Raw genomic sequence first — 20,243 nt, forward strand, 5'->3', positions numbered from 1 at the left:
ACAATAAAACGAGACCTATTCTTCTTTCGACAACATCACAACAACCATCCAGAAAATAATAGAAATACTACGAAACAAGAAGAAAATAAAGCAAAACACATACATTACCCATGACATCTCCAAAAAGTCACTACAAGAACGAAAAGAGAAGATCAAAATCAAGATCAAGTATCAAATTCACTTTGCAATTGACTCTCTGCCACCTTGTAATCTTTATTGGCCGTTATTAGGCATGTGTCATCAGCAAAGAGGTAGACAGGGGCGGTCCTGAATATATTGCACATATCATTCACATAAATTAAGTATTCTGTTGGGCCAATTATCGAGCCTTGTGCGGTGCCATTGTTAGATTTTCTCAGTTCACTCAAGTCCGGCAATACTGACTGTGTTGTATCTGTTATGGTGGTAATCTTTAAACCAGCTTAAGGTTGGCCCCTGTATGTCACTTGGGTTCATCCATTAATAACGTCACACGAATTTTTGACAAGGTTTTTTGACCCCTCCTCTTGAGGGGGCTCCTTGTCACATTTGGCAAACCCCTGCCCCTGGTGTGACGTCACATTTTTCAATGAAATCGGCAAATCGAATTAAGTACTATTAATATTTTATCAAAATATTTATGAGAAAAGAGATATTAGTAATTTTATAACCCAAAACAGATTAGAAAAGAAAATTAAACGATTAAAAACGATTAGCGTTCCAAAAACTTGTTATTTAACTGTAGAGCGAATATTGTAATGTAATTTAAACAAGTTAATGTGACGTCACAAAGTTTGTGACTCCCCCTCCCCCTTGTCACAACATGTCACATTTTCTTGACCCCCCCCCCCCCTAAACGTGTGTTGTAATTAATGGATGACCCCTTTTGCTAGTTTTTTAAGTAAGGTCTGATGGTTCAAAGTGTCAAATGCCTTACTGATATCAATCATAACTACTATAACATGTTTTCTATTATTTAAGTGCCCGTTTACTTCGTCAGTAAACTGAGCCAACAGCTGTGAAGTATTATTTCCTTTTTTAGAAGCCGAACTGTCTTTCATGAATGGTGGCATATCTCAATAAAAACTCATTTATTTGATTACCTAAATATTTTTCTATAATTTTGCCTAAGCTCGGAAGAATTATAGGTTGGTAATTGTTAGTATCAGAATAGTTACCTTTATTATGGATGGGCCGAATTAATCCTATTTTAGATTATCTAGGGATGATGAGTAGGTAAGCTATGCAATATATAATGTTAATAAATAAATAAATAACCATAAATATTAAATTTGAAAATTATATGAAATGTGTAGTTTTGTAAGACAATTATAATATCTAAAAATAATGAATGTATGTTCAATTTAAAGCTACAATGGAAAATCAATGTCATGTAAATAGTTTATTGTTAATGTAAATAATGTATATAGCTTAATTTTAAGATCAATATTTGCATGCTGCCATTGGCTAAACATGTGATACTGCTTATAATGATTATGTGAACTGAAAATTACCATGTTTAAGCAAATAAATAATTATCTTATCTTATCATATTTGTCAAATGGGTGACAACCGGGGTTATTTCCTGGGTTATGCATTTAATGTATAATGGCTTTTAGCTTATCCAGCACTCTTATTTTCATTAATATTTTTAATTATTTTTGACATAGACCTTTCGTTTATTTTGTTAAACTTAAGGAGTGTTTATGTACGTACTCCATCAAGCAATGGCACAATGCATGTGTTGAGAATATTCAATACATTATTTTTGAAGTCTCGGCTCAGGCAAATTTATTGGTCATTTCGCTAGTTTTTATTTTAAAGTACTACCCTAATTAACATGTCATCAACAGCTTGTTCTCTACCAGTTTGTTGCAATTTTGCCCCATTTTTTTGGGATTGGTAAAATTATTACAAATGTATCTTTACGTGTAGTTGTTTCTCGCTTTATTCATTAGTCTATTGGTTTTATTTCGGTATTTTTATACAATAATTCTTTTTGTTTATCATTAGTGTTTTTAATATGTACTTGTAGTAATTTATTTTTTGTGCGAGACATTTGTGATAACTTTTCCGTCAACCATATACAGATGTAGTGCATTATTGTTTTCTTTCGTGTTTTCACGGAAACGTACGAACGTGTCTTGCTATTTCAGTCACTCTCGGTACAAAAAGTACTGAGGTTGACTACGGTCTTCTGACTTCGTCTCGCTGCCGTCACATGGACGTAAGGTGATAAATTGATTCCTAGGATTTCAGGAAGTACCCTAAAGGTTTTGATGATCATCAGTGAGTGAGTGACGAAATCGTTTTTTTAGATATGAATAAAATTTAAAGTATAAGAGCTATGTAATTAAATTTTTTTATGATTAATAAGCACTAATTCAATTCAATTTATTTATTTAAGACAACACTGGCCCATAATGGTTAGTAACAATTAAGATTAAAAACTAAGTGTTAGTGGAACAAAAAACAGAAAGCGACTAAACAAAAACAGACAGCAATAACATTCTAACAACTATCCTCTAATAGCGGTTATGACACACTCAAAATGCCGCATTATAGGTGAGTCGTATCGGCCCGCAACAGTAGCCAGGATGGGGTTGGAGCTGGCCCGCACTCTGTAGAGCAACGAGGCACTAATGACATCATATCCAGAGTTATTTGTTTATCTGGTATAATCCAAACCCAAGTTATGAGGGTTCAAAAAAACGACGAAGCGCTTCGAGAAAAGGTAGATGAGCCCGTTGCGCTTCGCTTTGCTCGTCTTGGCGGGGGCACTGCCGTGCCCCTAGAACAATATTATAGCGTTGGTTAAGTAAATTGTGGTTTATTTCCTGGGCTGCGATTATATCCGTACACGGCGGGAAGAAGTTGATAATTCGAGATACAGTGTAAACTCCATATAACGATTCACTCCCTATAACGTCGACATTTGTTGCCTATAGTTGCTTCATTTTCATATTAATTTATCTCTATTGATTTATTGAAAACACATTTACATGACATTACAGTGTAAAACTAATGCGCCATGAAAGTTAATTACATTTAAATTACAACTAGTACTATGATATATTTACAACACTAAATTACTACAGTTGAGCACCTATCATCCATCCTCTCACAAAACCTCAGACATTCACTGCACACAGCCGTCCATCGCCACGCAAACATATCGCAGTCAGCAGCTGATGTCAGGAGCGCATTCAATTCATTATATTCTCTATATAACGAAAACTCTGTAGCGTCAAAAAACGTCCGGTCCCTTGCGTATCGCTATATAGAGTTTACACTGTATTTTATTTAAGAAATTTGAACTTCAAATGAAATTGCATAAGGTTCAAATTTCTTCAATTTTTTCCCGCCTGTTATCAACTTCTTCGCCGTGTACGGATATTTTTATACTACGTCGGTGGCAAACAAGCATACGGCCCGCCTGATGTGAAGCAGTCTCCGTAGCCTATTTACGCCTGCAACTCCAGAGGAGCTGTATATGTGTGTGATATAGCTGTATTTGTACTTTTTATTTTTAGTAATTTGCGGGTGATAACTGATGAGTGAGTACGCGTACAAAAGTGGCTTCTTCCAAACAAACAAGTCTTTCCTTTTAAGACAAAATGTATTTAAATAAATATTTATTTTATACAAGTAAATCAATATTTTAATTGAAATGCTTTTATATTAATAAGTACAAAATGATGTAATTATTTTAATAATAAAAAATTAGAATGTCAGGCCGCGTAGCCAACATGCCAATCGCTTACGCTCCATAGCGATCGAAACGCAACTGTCACTGTGGCACTAATATGGAAGAGTGATAGAGACACAAAGCGTTTCGTCGTCATAGCGATTGTCACCTTGTCTAGACCGGCAGTTCGCTTAGTACGTCGTCCGGTTTGTACGACGTAATATCAGCGGTCCCTTGAGGTAAGCGTCCACAGGCCCGTACCGCACGCATCGACGCGTCCGACACGTCGAGGCCACGCGCCTCGCTCCGTTCTTGCGAACGCTTGCGGTTGCCGCTCTCGAGGCCTGTGGACAACACTACGGTTAGTATTTTTACTTATCCAGTACTGTTTTAACTACTATAGATCGTATCATTCACAAAGACGCGTGCCTTGACTCGTAATATTACGTTATTAAAGGTTAGATTTGACAAATCTGCGCGTCATTGTGGATAACACGAACTATAAAGAATGCATCGTTTAGTAAATATAAATACAAGTTGACAGACATCTATTTAAAAGGAATATACTTCATTTTAAATCATTTCAATGTCAGCTTTGCCTTAGATTATTTCATATAAATATTTTACCACAAAAAATGCGTGGACTTATTGCAGGAAAGAGAAAATCTACTGCGGACAGATAGTATACTATAAAACGAATCACTTACAGAGAACTTACAACTGCTTACCTTTGTGCTGCTGTTAAAGGCCTGGTGAATAAATATTTGTACTTGTAAGGTCGCTCTGGTATTTTATTTACAGTGTTTGCTTTTATGGACTTGTAAACTGTTTTTGTAAACAGTAGCAAAACTACACTGGTCACATTTGTAAGGCTTCTGCCCTGTGTGTTTCCTTAAATGAATTTGCAAATTTCTTTTTATGCTGCTAGAATAGTCGCACTGGTCACAATGGTGAAGTTTCTTGTTAGTATGTGCCTTTAGATGTCCTTGCAAATCATATTTGCGAATACTGGCGTAACTACAGTGATCACATTTGTAAGGTTTTTCACTGGAGTGTTTTCTTCGATGAACGAGCATATTATATTTACGGCTGCTAGCATAACTACACTGGTCACACTTGTAAGGCTTTTCACCAGTGTGTTTTCTTATATGAATTATCAGTTTCTCTTTGCGATAAGCAGCAAAGTTGCACTGGTCACACTGGTAAGGTTTTACATTTGCATGTGTCATCATTACATGAACTTGCAAAAGAGCTTTTTGGCTGCTAGCGTAACTACACTGGTCACATATGTAAGGCTTTTCACCGGTGTGTTTCCTTAAATGTACTAGCAAAGATCCTTTTCGTCTGCTAGTATAACTGCACTGATCACACTTGTAAGGCTTGTGACCAGTGTGTTTTCTTACATGAAATCGCAAAAGATCTTTATGGCTGCTAGCATAACTACACTGATCACATTTGTAAGGCTTTTCGCCTGTGTGTTTCCTTACATGAACTAGCAAAGGACCTTTTTGTCTGCTAGCATAATTACACAGGTCACATTTGAATGGCTTTTCACCAGTATGTTTTCTTACATGGATCTGTATATGATGTTTATACTTGCTAGCGTAGCTACACTGCCCACATTTGTATGGCTTCTCATCAGAATGTTTTCTCAAATGGCTTCTTAACAATGACTTTATACCTATTGTATATTCACAGTGGGCACATTGGTAAGTTTTGGGTCTGCCGCTTGGTTTCTTCTGTGGAGTTTTCCCTGCAACAAGATTGTTTTATTTTATTAAATCTTTATATACTCGTATAAAACAAAGTCGAGAACAGCTGGGCCGATTTTATAACTATTAAAAACATTGGGAAAATTAACGAAAGAAAAATATGAAGAAAAAAAAAACCCATATAAAGCTTTAGCTGAGTCGAGATGAGATGAATTGAGTTGAGTTAAGGAAATTGCTCACCAAACGAAAACCAAAAATTGCCAATCGGGGGAAATAAGCGTATTTTGGCATAATTAGTTGTAGGGAATGGTGTATTAAACAATATACTAAAACTACCGGAGGGTGGGGGTGAAGCTAACGGGTCCTTTTTTATAGTTTTTCGTAAATAACTCGTAAACGGTGGCCCGTAGCAAAAAATGTTCTTTTACATACATAATCTACAAAAAATTGTCTACAAAAAAGATTGTGTACACTTTCTGCTAGGACCCATATTTGACGAAATTTGAAAGCGGGAAAGTAACATAATCAATCCTAGATTGTTCTTTTTACTTTTTCGTAAATAACTCGTAAACAGTAGCAAATAGGCAAAAATAGTCTTTCACGTAAATAATTTGTACAAAATTTCCTACAAAATAGATATACAGGGTGTCCCAAAAAAATCACATCAAACTGACACTGAAATTGAAATTGAAATCATTTATTGCATATCACATAGCAGGTACAGGTGTTCTTAAATATAAGCTGTTCATGTGACGCCCTGTTAGGGCACGGCAACAGTTCCACATACGGGAAACATACTTATTTAATCTAAAATTATGCATATTATTATTTACATATGTGCCAAACAATTAATTAATTATTTTACATTTAAATAAAGAACAGGAACACTGGAAGTAGGACATCCTAGTAGTAAAAAATAAATGAAAAAACAGCCTGCATACCTCGTGAATGTTAACTCCAGCAATGTTACGAATATTCGCATCCGCATCCGCAAACGCAGAACTTTCGCATTATTTTCAAAATCCGCTTCCGCATAAAAAAGATGCGGAGCTTAATGCGGATGCGGATGTGGAACAGTTCGGTACAGGAACGTCTTAGTGGCGGCGTAAGTGCTAGGTAATTTCGTCATTAGCCAATAGGAATCTCGTAACGTTTTTGTGATTCGACGATCGAGTAGCCCAACCTATGCCGGACAGCGACAAGAAGTGACGAGTTTGTTTTATTTGGACTTAGTAATGCCATTGTAAGGCGAAGGGTGTTATAATAATCTTTACATGCAGTAGACATGGAATTAAAATTTAAATAACTGTTCGACATTATAGTTTATGTATAATGGATTTTATTTGACATTAGTTCTGAACTGATATTATTACTGCTCTTAGTTTTAGTATGACGATCATTACGAGATACCTTTTTTGTTTGACATGTATTCCATTATTTATTCAGTTTTAATTTGACGGTAATTTTCCAATACCTTTTTAAGTTATAAATTGTTAGTTCTCATAATTTGTATTGTTTTTGATAATCATTGTTAACATTTTATAATTACATAAAAATAAAAATAAATTGATTTTATTTCAGGCAAGCACCCATATGTTTGCATGCCAAATTATTGACGATCATAATATAAATTCATATAGATTAGTGTAAGAATAATTTATATTGTAATTTATCATTGTCATGAAATAAATAAACTAAACTCGAACCACCGACTACGCTCTAGCACCTATTTTTCTCTCTATCCCAATTCACAAACACAGATCATATGAAAATGAAAAATATATTTATTTTGCACACACAAGGATGGGAATTTGCAGATGGAGTATACATGAGGTCCAGGTTGCTCGCATACAGCGGTACATTTATGACAGTATGAACAGGGGTCCCCAAACTAGGCATAGCCTGTATCTTGGGCAACCAGTTAGTGAATTAAAAACTAGATTGAAAAAAAAAAAAGTCTAAAGGTAAAGATAGGTGCTAATGCTAATAACCTTAGCTACTAGGGATTTACGTTGGTCAGTCTGTCAGTCAAGTCTCTTAAGGCTAAGTGTCAATACCTATACGAGTAGGTTAAGTGTCTAATTATGTAACATAGAGTACATACTACTACATATGGACAGAAATTGAGGCTAATAACAAATCATTTACTGTATATTCTGTTAAGCTTTGGAATACGCTACCACCTCCTCTGAGACAGTGTTAATTCAATTCAATTCAATTCAATATTTTTATTTCGAATAAAAAATCCATATTATTGTTAGTACAAGGCACAGCAAAACTTATAAATCTATGTTAGTGATAAAAATAAAATAAAATAAAAACAAACAAAACAAACATATAAGCTACTTAAATTAAAAACGGCGTGGTGCGGCCTGCGGCGGCGCGTGCAGCCGCACCCAGCGCGCTCACAAAGGGAGTCCCAGCGCTGCGCCAGCACGTTTAGAATACTGTTTGGGCTGTGGCGAAGACGGTTGATTAATGACGCACACCGTTTTCTAACTATTGCGTTGAAACTATCAGTGTGCGCCTCGGCAAACATAGTTGACGCGCTGCAGTAACGCGGCAGCCCAAACAGCACTCTAAACGCGTTATTGTATTGCACGCGCAGGGCGTTGTATGCCCGCTGCGTAAAACTGACCCACAGATTGCACGTATAGAATGCTTGACAGTATGCTTTAAAAAGCGTTAGCTTCACTTCATTACTACAACGAGCAAATCTGCGGGCCAGCATGTTACTACGAACACACAACGCCCTACGCTCCCTCTCTATATCATCATTATCTGACATGTTTTCTGTTACCCAGTGGCCAAGGTACTTGAACTTCTGTACAACTTTTAAAGCGGTACCACAAAGGGCAACAGGTGTCATTTTGTATGTTTTTGACCCAGCTTTAAATTGCATTACCTCGCTTTTCGAAGTATTGTACCTTAGCCCATGGGCAACTGCATATGATTCACATATCTTCACCAATTGCTGTAGTGCACCAACCGAGGGGCTCAACAGCACCATATCATCCGCGTAGCTGAGGTTATTAACATACACCCCATCCACGTGACATCCGACATAGGTACTGCTGAGCTCCTCGATTAACTCGTTCATGTATAGATTGAACAGCTTAGGTGAGCTCAACCCCCCTTGCCTCACCCCGCAGTTCATCCTATACACTTCAGAGTGCACGCCGGCCGATTTAACAGTATTCGACTGGTGGCCGTACCAATACAAATAAAGCCGTGACCTCCCGAGGTACGCTGGTATGGTCTCTTAACTTATGCCATAGCTTGTCATATGCCACCATGTCAAAAGCCTTTGACAGATCCAAGAAGCAGGCGAAGACTGGCGTCTTGCGAGTGGTGTAGTACTGGACAGTCTGCTTGAGACATAACACTGCGCTTTCAGTAGATAAGCCCGGCCTAAAGCCAAACTGAGCGTCATGAATGTTCAAGTGTTTTCCCAGCACGTCATCAAGCAAACCATCACGCACCTTAGCCACAATCGTGGCAAGCGATATGGGCCTGCAATTGGATATGTCAGAAGCATCTCCCGTTCTATCCTTTACAATAGGAACTACAACAGTATGCATTAAATCCTCCGGCAAGTAACTGTGGCTAATACACATGTTAAAGAAAAGAGATAGAGTTCTAGGTAGGTGACTTCCAGCGTACCTGAGATGCTCGACACTGAGGCCATCATGGCCTGGAGATTTCCCCTTAACCATAAGTTAAGCAGTGGCATCGCTAACATATAAACTAAAAAAACTATGGCTCTCAGAGGAAAACCTACTCGCAGGTAGGAAGATGTGTGCAGTTATAATATATATTTCTTTTATTGATGTATTTATATAAAGATATTTGTAACGTTTTTATAATATTAAATACTATAAACTATATATACATAAATGTGTTGATTTCAATCAAAAGGTACCACATTGTCGCAAGGATGAAATTGGATTGTATCTTTATACAAATAACCTAACAGAGCGTCCTTATGGCAAGCAACAATGTGGTACCTTTTGATTGAAATCAACACATTTATTTATAAATAGTTTATAGTATTCAATTTTATAAAATTACTTTAGGTATAGCTTTTAATTACTACTTTAGGTATAGGTTAACTGAGACTCCCTGTCCCTCTTAGGGACAAGTTCACCTTTGTACTACACATTTACTGATGTAACCAGTATTCCTTTCTTTCATACAATAAAGTGTTTACTTACCTACTTACAATATAATAAAATGTAATGTAATCGTTTATTGCAGACAAATAGTCCATATTTGTAGGTACACAACAATTTACAAGCAGAATTAAAAATAATAAAAAAGCATGCGTGTGTAATATCTATTGTTATGAACCTACAAGCAGTTCAATAAGTTCCATGCTTTTTATATATTTTTTTATGATGAATAGGCAGGCGTTTGTCCACGATCCCACCTGATGGTAAGTGATGATGCTGTATTGATAAACTCTATTTTCAAATGCGATAAATGTTTACTGACCTGTTGTTGCGTGGCGCACGCGCCGCTCCACTAGCCCGGGGCCGAGTACGAGCCCATCGTTCACGAAGTGGTCGCCGGACAGCCCCGCCGCGCTCTCACTGAGCGACTCGTCTTTTACGCACACATCTGACCAGGAAAGCTCGGCTTTTATAGACGAATCATCGCACCTGGGCTCGTCTTTTACACACATATCCAGCAAAGGTTCGACTTTCACAGTCACACTCACGAATGTGGGCTCATCTGTTATACACACGTCCTCGCAAGGCTCAGCCTTCACGCAAACACTCTCTGCGCCCTGTAACTCTGACGACTCCATCGTCAACTAAAATCTCGTTTAGAATCCTTAGCGTCTCGTCTTCTATATATTCTTTAGCGTCACTATAATACTTAACAACTTTTATAAATAGGATGTTTCAAATCCATACTAAATTAAGTCAAGCACGATTCAAAGCTGCAAAAAGCTGTAAATCATATACTATTATACTCTTTGCTGTAAATGCTGTTTTTTTTTTTTAATTTAATGGCATCGCGCTCCTGGCGCATTCAGCCAAACGAGTAAAACGGGGAAACGGTATTAAAGGATTACATTATAACGGATAAGACGGAATTTTGGATGGATCAGGGAAAGGTAAAGTATAATAAATTAAAGTTCTTGCCTCGGTTAATGATAAAATTGATAGACAAAGTAGAAGTAGAGAAACTGAATTTTTTTTAAGGGTCCTCCACACTCATGCGCGAAGCCGCGATTCGCGCATGAGTGTGGAGCGACTTTATAATTATCATTGTTCTCTCAATGTCAATTTTGACGAAAGATGTCACTTTTTTTCGTCCATGACACAGACCTGAAATTTATGCTTAGTTCTGTGGTCCATGAAAAGGCACTAAAGCCTAGTTCGGACTACGTTAGTAATTTAGTCAAATGGCGAGTATTAAGATCGCTCCAGACTACGCGGCGCGAAGCCGCGAAAGCGAGTGTGGAGTCGATTTCGCTGATTAGCGAACTAGACTCCACACTCGCGTTCGCGGCTTCGCGCCGTGATTCGCACATGAGTGTGGAGGGCCCTTTACGTGTCCTAACACCAAAATTTTAGTTGAGTATATTGGTCAGTGATTTAATTAAGTGGATCCTTTTTATTATATTTTTTCGGGCGAGTAAGCCTCGCCCCACCACTCTTACTAATCTAAATACTCGAGTTACTCGACTAAATTTTTGATGTTCAGACACGTTTAGTAACTAAAATACTCGCCACTACACTCGTGTGCGAATCGCGACGCGAAGCTGCGAACACGAGTGCGGAGTCCAGTTCGCTTATCTGCGAAATCGACTCCACACTCGCGTTCGCAGCTTCGCGCCGCTAGTCTGGAGCGGACTTTTTATATTCTACTCACTTGTAACTCGCTCATCTGAAGTGCGAACGATTTTTGGTCAGTTGACCGATTTAAAAGTCGTAACACACCATCGCACCGCACAAAGTCATTGTGCGATGTACCCATAAGTAACAGCGAGAAAGCGATATCTCTTTCTCCCTCTTGTGTTAGCCGCTACATTAACTAGACATTTGATTCATATAATAATATACTGAAAACGGTATGTTGATTGATTTGTAAAATGCAACTGTTTCATCAGTTTTAGAAGCTTATAGAAGCCTTAAGGTTTTAATGCCTCAAGGGCCCTCCACACTTGCTTTCGCGGCTTCGCGCCGCGTAGTCTGGAGCGGCTTTAGAAGTCGCAAGAGATCGGAATGCCTGGAAATCTGCTATCCGGAATCATGTGCCCCACGTAGGTCATGACCCTCAGCACTGATGAGAACGAAGCAAGGAGGAGGAGGTAAAAGCCTTAGCGAGTTAGGGTGCCTAGCCAAGATGCAAATCGTTTACGCCGTAACGAACGATACGCTAATGTCTCCCTGTCGCACCAATATGGTAGAGTGATAATAATTTGCCATGAATAAACGCTTTCTATTCTATTGAATCAAATCGATAGAGATTAGAGAGAGATTACCGTTTCCATCGCTACGGCGTTAACGATTGGCATCTTGGCTAGGACCTCTGGTTGGGAAAAACGATATATAATCCCAGTTTTTGCTTAGAATTTTATTTTTAAGGGTCTCCGGCAAGCTCGGTTCTCCATTCAAACGTTCCGTTCTCATTTTAAAACGACTAGCTAGTTTGCTCTCAAACTTTGTACTTACAATAGGATAACGTATATCTATGTCTGTAATAGTTTATATAGCTTCAGATACCATAATTAAAAAAATACAGCGAATTTAAGTTTTTCACACAAAACTTGTTTTTGCTCTATTTCGTTTGTTTTATGGCACCGTGCGAAGTACATGGTAGGGGTAAGGAAAACGATCGCAGCGCATAAGGTGGTAAAAATTGACAACTACGGATTAGCGTCTTTAACATTTTCATAATAGTTATATGGGTCAAAATGGAACTTTAATTTACGATTACTCCTAAGATATTCATTTAAATTGTATGGTGTAAGGAACCATTGTAATCTGTATGAAATGCTTAATATAACTAATGTATTTAATTTGATAATTCTTAACACTGTATCTGTGTAAATAGCTTTGCAAATACCACATATTATGAAATCTTTAAAGCAGATAAGAATGGGTATAGTAAGTTATCCTTAAAAGATAGACATACACCATCGCGGACTTTTTTGTAGAGCAATGAAAGAGAAATCTTTTCACCTTTGTTATATCTCAAACGGGTTGGGCAGCGTTTTCGATTAAAGCTCTTAGCCAGCGTGATTTTTTTCTGACTTCATTACCAAATATCGTCATATTTCAACCAATTTACACAAAACCTTAACAAATTATACGCCTTAAGCTTCCTCAAGAATCACTCTATTCATAGGTGAAAACCGCATAAAAATCCGTTCAGTAGTTTTCACTGAAATTATTACGATTTACTTACTCTCGCTTAATAGTTTTGACAAAATACAAGCCTATAGTTGCAATCGCTGTGGCGCTTACATCGTGCACGGTCCCAATATAAACTAGTTTCATTACAATCCAACACGTAGTTTTAAAATGCGAGCTGAACTACGTTTGTATGGGTTTTTCTTAACATGGCTTTTTCTAACAAACTGGCGGAATTACAACAAAATATATTTGATTCATGCGAATAGTCATAGTCATTTATTCATAGAACAATATACATTGCGTTTGAATTTTATATTTAGTATATACCAATGTGACAACAGACACGTTGGTTTTACCGGACATTTTATTAGTTGAGCCGTGTGGTCTGAAATTCAACGTGACATAGACTCAGTAAAAATTACGTATGCGACGAAGCAGCAGTTCGAAGAGTTACGATCTGATATCCAGACCTTAAAAAATCCGACATTGCCAATGTCCAGCTTCGGCAACGTAAACACAAGACGTGGAGCTTGGATAAACGACAGTGGCCCATTGGGGATATCTTTTTGCAATACGGACTCGTATGAAGATGTCAACATATCGCCGAAGCCCAGGGTATCGCCAAACCAGCACTTAAATACGTCCCAAGAGTCGTTACAAAGGACTTCACTTAAACCTAACAATGGCGGTGACACGATGACATCAAAAAACCCTCTTACGCCGATTTTAAGTAAACACAATCATTAAGTCAAGATAATCTCAATAAATCGCAGAGTTCGCCGCATAATAAATGCAAAAATAAGAAGCAAGCGGTAGATGCATCAGCTGTGGCTGTGACGTTAGCGCCGGCCGAGAGCCCGACTGACTTACCTATCGCTGAGCCGGACGATCAGCTGATGAGCGCGCAAGTACCTATCCGCGCCGATATTAACTGTAGCGGAGATAAACAAATATTATCTGAGCGTTAATGTTTTGCAGATATTGCTAAAAAGGAGGGCGAATGGAAAAGAGTAGGAAGGCCGAAACCAAAACCCAGCGGTCGGTTTCTAGGCAGAAAAGGTTGTGCCAATGTTAGTGATGGAAAGTTTCGAGCGGCTGACCCGAAGGTTCTTATGTTTATAACCAAAGTACATAAGGAAACGACAGTGAAAAATATAGAGGAGTATGTATACGATAAGACCGGAGAGAATACCAAGCTCCAAAAGCTTTCGATATATAAGGAAAAAGAACACTGCGCTTATATATATAGATTTATTTTTAAACGAATTACTATGGCCCCATGGCGTAATATTTCGGAAATTTGTACACTTTAAATACAGAGACACGAAAGGGCCTAGCCCAAGCGGCATTATTTAATAATAGATAAGTAAATGGATAAAAATATTTATAAATTAATTAGCTTCAATTGTAAGAGTGTAAAACGCTCAATTGAAAGTGTACGGCGACTAAGTTTGTCATGTGCTCATGTGACATCATGGGTCTACAAGAAACCTGGGATGGGATATCCAGTTCCTGAGTAGCATTAACGATTCCTTTGTATACACGGCGACGTCGGCAATGGATGCAGCGGCCGGCATGATCCAGGGTCGACCATTTGGGGGCGTCGCGTTACTTTGGAATAAAGCCGTGTTTCAAAATGTAACCGTGGTGCAGTGTGGTAATCCGCGAGTGTGTGGTGTTAAGATAACTATAGGCCAAAGGTAATTCTTGGTGTTAAACGTTTATATACATCACAATTACAATATTATAAAAAAACAATTAAAAAGTAAAGTATTGTTTGATTGATTTATTTAGTTTAGTTTATTTATTAACCATAACGTAATAAGATCATAACATGGTAAGTCAACATTTCATACAATATTATACTTATAGTCTACTTTATTGGTAAATTCATTGTTTTACAGGTCAAGATTACATTACAATCATATTTATGTACATAATGAGATTACAATACTGATAATAGTGATAATATTTACATACTAGCTTTTGCCCGCGACTTCGTCTGCGCGGACTTAGTAACAGCAGCTAAAGTAAGTATAGCGCCTGGAAAAATTCTCATAGCAATTATTCAATTATAAATAAAAAAATATTTTGCACACAAATTAGCAGGCACTTCATTAATTATCTCAATTCCGCTGCGCTTTTCACTTTCTAGAGGGATGATTTTCGGGATTAAAACTATCCTATGTCCTTCTCCGGGACTCCTGAGCTTAGCAAGTCGCTTTACGGGGGCAATCAACATTGGCTGCCTGCGGTTGTTCCGCGGCTACCTACCCCGCTTGCTAACATTGATTCGGCTATCAATTTTAGCATGAGGGTAGCAAACTAAAGAATACAAAATTTAATTAGATAATGATAACCCCTTACATGATTTAGCAATATGCAGGGTTGATATGATTTAAATCACTTGATTTAAATCAGTGATTTAAATCGTGATTTTAATCAAGGGATTTTTTTCAAAAAAATCATTGATTTAAATCATTAAATTTTTACTACAACCAAATCGGCCCAAAATTGTTTAGTGAATTCCCCGGACCACTACGGCACGCACACATGTGCAACCGAGTCATAGCGTAACAGTTACGGGGAAACCCCGAAACTATAATAGGAGACGCATGGTACCGAAACAGTTCCAGGATTCCCCGAAACTAAAACACGAGACGCATTTCGCTTTTCGCCCCGTCATTCGTAATTGACTAGTGAAAGAGTGAATACAACAAAAAGATGTCTGGAAGAAAAAAAGATGCTGTCGGTTTATTTCGATGAAAAAAAGTCCGCTTCCGGCAATATATTTATTATATAACTGAACTGGCTATTTAATTAATAAAAAAAGACAAGAAAATGAAAAAATCCAAAAAATCTGATTTTAATCAAATAAATCCCATTTAAATCAAATTAATCGGATTATTATTATTTTTATAAAAATCATGATTTTTATCAACCCTGGCAATATGGCTCTAGCTACACTGGTCACAATAGTAGGGCTTTGATTTTTACCAAAAGTGAGTGTGATTCCTTAAATGTTCTTGCAAATCACTTTCCCCAGCACTAGCGTAAATACAAACCCTTACATTTGTAAGGTTTTATCAGCCGTGTGTGTCATTACATGTGCTTAATTTCAAATAACTTACATGGCTGTTAGCATAACTACACTGATCACATTTCTGTGGCTAACCAGTGTGTTTCTTAATATGAATTTGTAAATAACGTTTGCTGATACAAGCATAACTGCATTGGTCACATGTGTAAGGCTTTTCACCAGTGTGTTTCATAACATGAGCTTCAAAATAACATTTTTGGCTGCTAGCATAACTACACTGATTACACTGGTAAGGTTGAAAAACCTTACCAGTATCGTCAGTGTAGTTACCATGATTCCTTTTTGAATGTGCTTTCAAATCACTTTTCCGGGCAGTTGCGTAAGAACACACCCCACATTTGTAAGGTTTTTCACCAGTGTGCGTTCTTACATGATGTTTCAAATGACTTTTATAATGGCTAGCATAACTACATTGGTCGCATTTGTGGGGCTTTTCATCAGTGTGTCTCTTTACGTGAGCTTGTAAATTAATTTCTTGGCTGCTAGCAAAATTACATTGGTCACATTTGTAGGGCTTTCCATCAGTGTGACTCTTTACGTGAGCTTGTAAATTAATTTCTTGGCTGCTAGCAAAATTACATTGGTCACATTTGTAGGGCTTTTCATCAGTGTGACTCTTTACGTGAGCTTGTAAATGAATTTCTTGGCTGCTAGCAAAATTATATTGGTCACATTTGTAGGGCTTTTCACCAGTGTGTGTTTTTAAATGAGTTATCAAACTACTTTTCTGGTTGCCAGCATAACTACATTGATCACATTTGTAGGGCTTTTCACCCGTGTGTGTCCTTAAATGAGCTTTCCAATTACTCATTTCGCTGCTAGCATAAGTACACCGATCACATTTGTAGGGCTTTTCACCAGTGTGTCTCTTTAAATGAGCTTGCAAATTTTGTTCTCTGTTGCTAGCAAAATTACATTGGTCACATTTGAAGGGCTTTTCACCAGTGTGTGTTCTTACATGAGCTTCGAAATTACTTTTTTTGCTGCTAGCATAACTACACTGATCGCATTTGTAGGGCATTTCGCCAGTGTGTTTCAATACATGAGCTTCAAAATAACATTTTTGGCTGCTAGTATAACTACACTGACCACACTGGTAAGGTTGAAAAACCTTACCAGTGTCGTCAGTGTAGTTACCATGATTCCTTGTTGAATGTGCTTTCAAATCACTTTTCCGGGCAGTTGCGTAAGAACACACCCCACATTTGTAAGGTTTTTCACCAGTGTGCGTTCTTACATGATGTTTCAAATGACTTTTATAATGGCTAGCGTAACTACATTGGTCACATTTGTGGGGCTTTTCATCAGTGTGTCTCTTTAGGTGAGCTTGTAAATTAATTTCTTGGCTGCTAGCAAAATTACATTGGTCACATTTGTAGGGCTTTTCATCAGTGTGTCTCTTTACGTGAGCTTGTAAATTAATTTCTTGGCTGCTAGCAAAATTACATTGGTCATATTTGTAGGGCTTTTCATCAGTGTGACTCTTTACGTGAGCTTGTAAATGAATTTCTTGGCTGCTAGCAAAATTATATTGGTCACATTTGTAGGGCTTTTCACCAGTGTGTGTTTTTAAATGAGTTATCAAACTACTTTTCTGGTTGCCAGCATAACTACATTGATCACATTTGTAGGGCTTTTCACCCGTGTGTGTCCTTAAATGAGCTTTCCAATTACTCATTTCGCTGCTAGCATAAGTACACCGATCACATTTGTAGGGCTTTTCACCAGTGTGTCTCTTTAAATGAGCTTGCAAATTTTGTTCTCTGTTGCTAGCAAAATTACATTGGTCACATTTGAAGGGCTTTTCACCAGTGTGTGTTCTTACATGAGCTTCGAAATTACTTTTTTTGCTGCTAGCATAACTACACTGATCGCATTTGTAGGGCATTTCACCAGTGTGTTTCAATACATGAGCTTCAAAATAACATTTTTGGCTGCTAGCATAACTACACTGACCACACTGGTAAGGTTTTTCAACCTTAGTGTCGTCAGTGTAGCTACCATGATTCCTTGTTGAATGTGCTTTCAAAGCACTTTTCCGGGCACTTGCGTAAGAACACACCCCACATTTGTAAGGTTTTTCACCAGTGTGCGTCCTTAGATGATATTTCAAATGACTTATATTCTGGCTAGCATAACTACATTGGTCACATTTGTGGGACTTTTCACCAGTGTGTGTCCTTAAATGAGCTTCGAAAATACATTTTTTGCTGCTAGCATAACTACACTGATCACATTTGTAGGGCTTTTCACTAGTGTGTCTCTTCTTTACGTGAGTTTGTAAATGAATTTTTCGGCTGCCAGCATAACTACATTGATCACATTTGTAGGGTTTTTCACCAGTGTGTCTCCTTAAATGAGCTTTTAAATTAGTCATTACGCTGCTAGCATAACTACACTGATCACATTTGTAGGGCTTTTCACCAGTGTGTCTCTTTACATGAGCTTTCAAATTTTGTTCTCTGTTGCAAGCAAAATCACATTGGTCACATTTGAAGGGCTTTTCACCAGTGTGTGTCCTTACATGAGCTTCGAGATTACGTTTTTTGCTGCTAGCATAACTACACTGATCACACTTGTAGGGCTTATCACCAGTGTGTATCAGTGTGTCTAGGTATCCTCTTGGCTTCTTCTGTGGAGGTTGTCCTGCAACAAGAACGGTTTTTTTCTGATTTACTCATTAAAACATTCTGTTTTATATACTTCCTTTTCTTTGGCATTAGAGAAAGGGTAAATAAGTCACAGCAAATATGTAACTATTATAATTAACTAGCATAAATATATGATCATGTATTTACATTATTGTAGTTTCGCAAGTAATAATGACTATATTGAAAAAACCGGCGAAGTGCGAGTCGGACTCGCGCACGAAGGGTTCCGTACCATTACGAAAAAAAAACAGCAAAAAAAATCACGTTTGTTGTATGGGAGCCCTATTTAAATATTTATATTATTCTGTTTTTAATATTTGTTGTTATAGCGGCAACAGAAATACATCTGTGAAAATTTCAACACAGGCAGACAGACAAACGGACGGCGAAGTCTTAGTAATAGGGTTCCGTTTTTACCCTTTGGGTACGGAACCCCAAAAACAAGGTTCAATGGCCATCCCCAGGCAATAATTGACTGAATACTGAACACCATGTAGATACAGACAGAGAAGGTACAGCCTAAACCTAAAGTAGTATTTTTAGGGTTCCGTAGCCAAATGGCAAAAAACGGCACTCTTATGGATTCGTCATGTCTGTCCGTCCGTATATCACAGCCACTTTTTTCCGAACTATACTGTTGAAACTTGGTAAGTAGATGTATTCTGTGAACCGCATTAAGATTTTCACACAAAAATAGAAAAAAATAACAATAAATTTTGGGGGTTCCCCATACTTAGAACTGAAACCCATACGTGAGGGGTGTCAATAGGTCTTCAAAAATAATATTGAGGTTTCTAATTTCATTTTTTTCTGAACTGAATAGTTTGCGAGAGAGACACTTCCAAAGTGCTAAAATGTGTCCCCCCCCCCCCTGTAACTTCTACAATAAGAGAATGATAAAACTAAAAATAATATATGATGTACATTACCATGCAAACTTCCACCGAAAATTGGTTTGAACGAGATCTAGTAAGTAGTTTTTTTTAATACGTCATAAATCGTAAACCGCAATTTACCTTTCACTCACATTTCACATAAAAAATACATTGTTTAAATTGTGTAATGTACGGATTCGCACGCGCACCAGGAGCCAATGCCGCCGCCACTACGCCAGCCGCATCAGCGCACAGGACTAGGACGAGGAAGAGGACGGCTCGGCGTCCATAACACGTCACTAAGACCCACCACAGAATTATAAGGGTACAATTATTTTTTATATACATAGGTATTGTTTTAAAATGTAGACCTTAAATAATTAACAAATTATTATTATCATTTTTACATTTCAAATTAACTGATTGATGAATATACGATTTCCAACAAAAAATACTCTAAAGTTAAATTATAAAATCATAATTGTAAAATCTTAGTGTCGAATAGTGTCCTCATTTCGACGACCGGTCTGGCCTAGTGGGTAGTGACCCTGCCTGTGAAGCCGATGGTCCTGGGTTCGAATCCAGGTAAGGGCATTTATTTGTGTGATGAACAACAGATATTTGTTCCTGAGTCATGGATGTTTTCTATGTATTTAAGTATTTGTATAAGTATTATATATATCGTTGTCTGAGTACACCCACAACACAAGCCTTCTTGAGCTTACCGTGGGACTTAGCCAATTTGTGTAAGAATGTCCCTGTAATATTTATTTATTTACCGATTTGGCAATTTCCGCCAACCGCGCGACCTTACGCGCGCGTCAGCGTTAATTTAACGAGGTCGCGAGCGCGAGCCATCGTCGCGATC

General features: G+C 37.7%; 1 protein-coding gene across 2 annotated transcripts in view; it reads right to left on the bottom strand.

The window, feature by feature from the left end:
- Window positions 1-3,160: 3,160 nt before the first annotated feature.
- The window catches only part of LOC134753143 (zinc finger protein 271-like), a 31,040-nt gene continuing 13,957 nt past the window's right edge, over window positions 3,161-20,243 (bottom strand). Inside the window, exons 4-5 of one of the 2 annotated variants that reach the window (XR_010128793.1) lie at window positions 4,396-5,420; window positions 3,161-4,011 (exon numbers count right to left, since the gene is read on the bottom strand). Coding sequence is in view for 1 of the 2 variants with exons in the window: in XM_063688932.1 (XP_063545002.1) it covers window positions 15,920-18,495 (2,576 nt within the window). In the remaining variant the exon portion in view is untranslated. Of the gene's footprint in view, window positions 4,012-4,395; window positions 5,421-14,955; window positions 18,496-20,243 lie in introns of those variants that run through there. The other variant, XM_063688932.1, reaches the window with a different exon arrangement.

This window comes from Cydia strobilella, chromosome 26 (assembly GCF_947568885.1).
Source record: "Cydia strobilella chromosome 26, ilCydStro3.1, whole genome shotgun sequence".
In the NCBI taxonomy this organism is placed as follows: domain Eukaryota; kingdom Metazoa; phylum Arthropoda; class Insecta; order Lepidoptera; family Tortricidae; genus Cydia; species Cydia strobilella.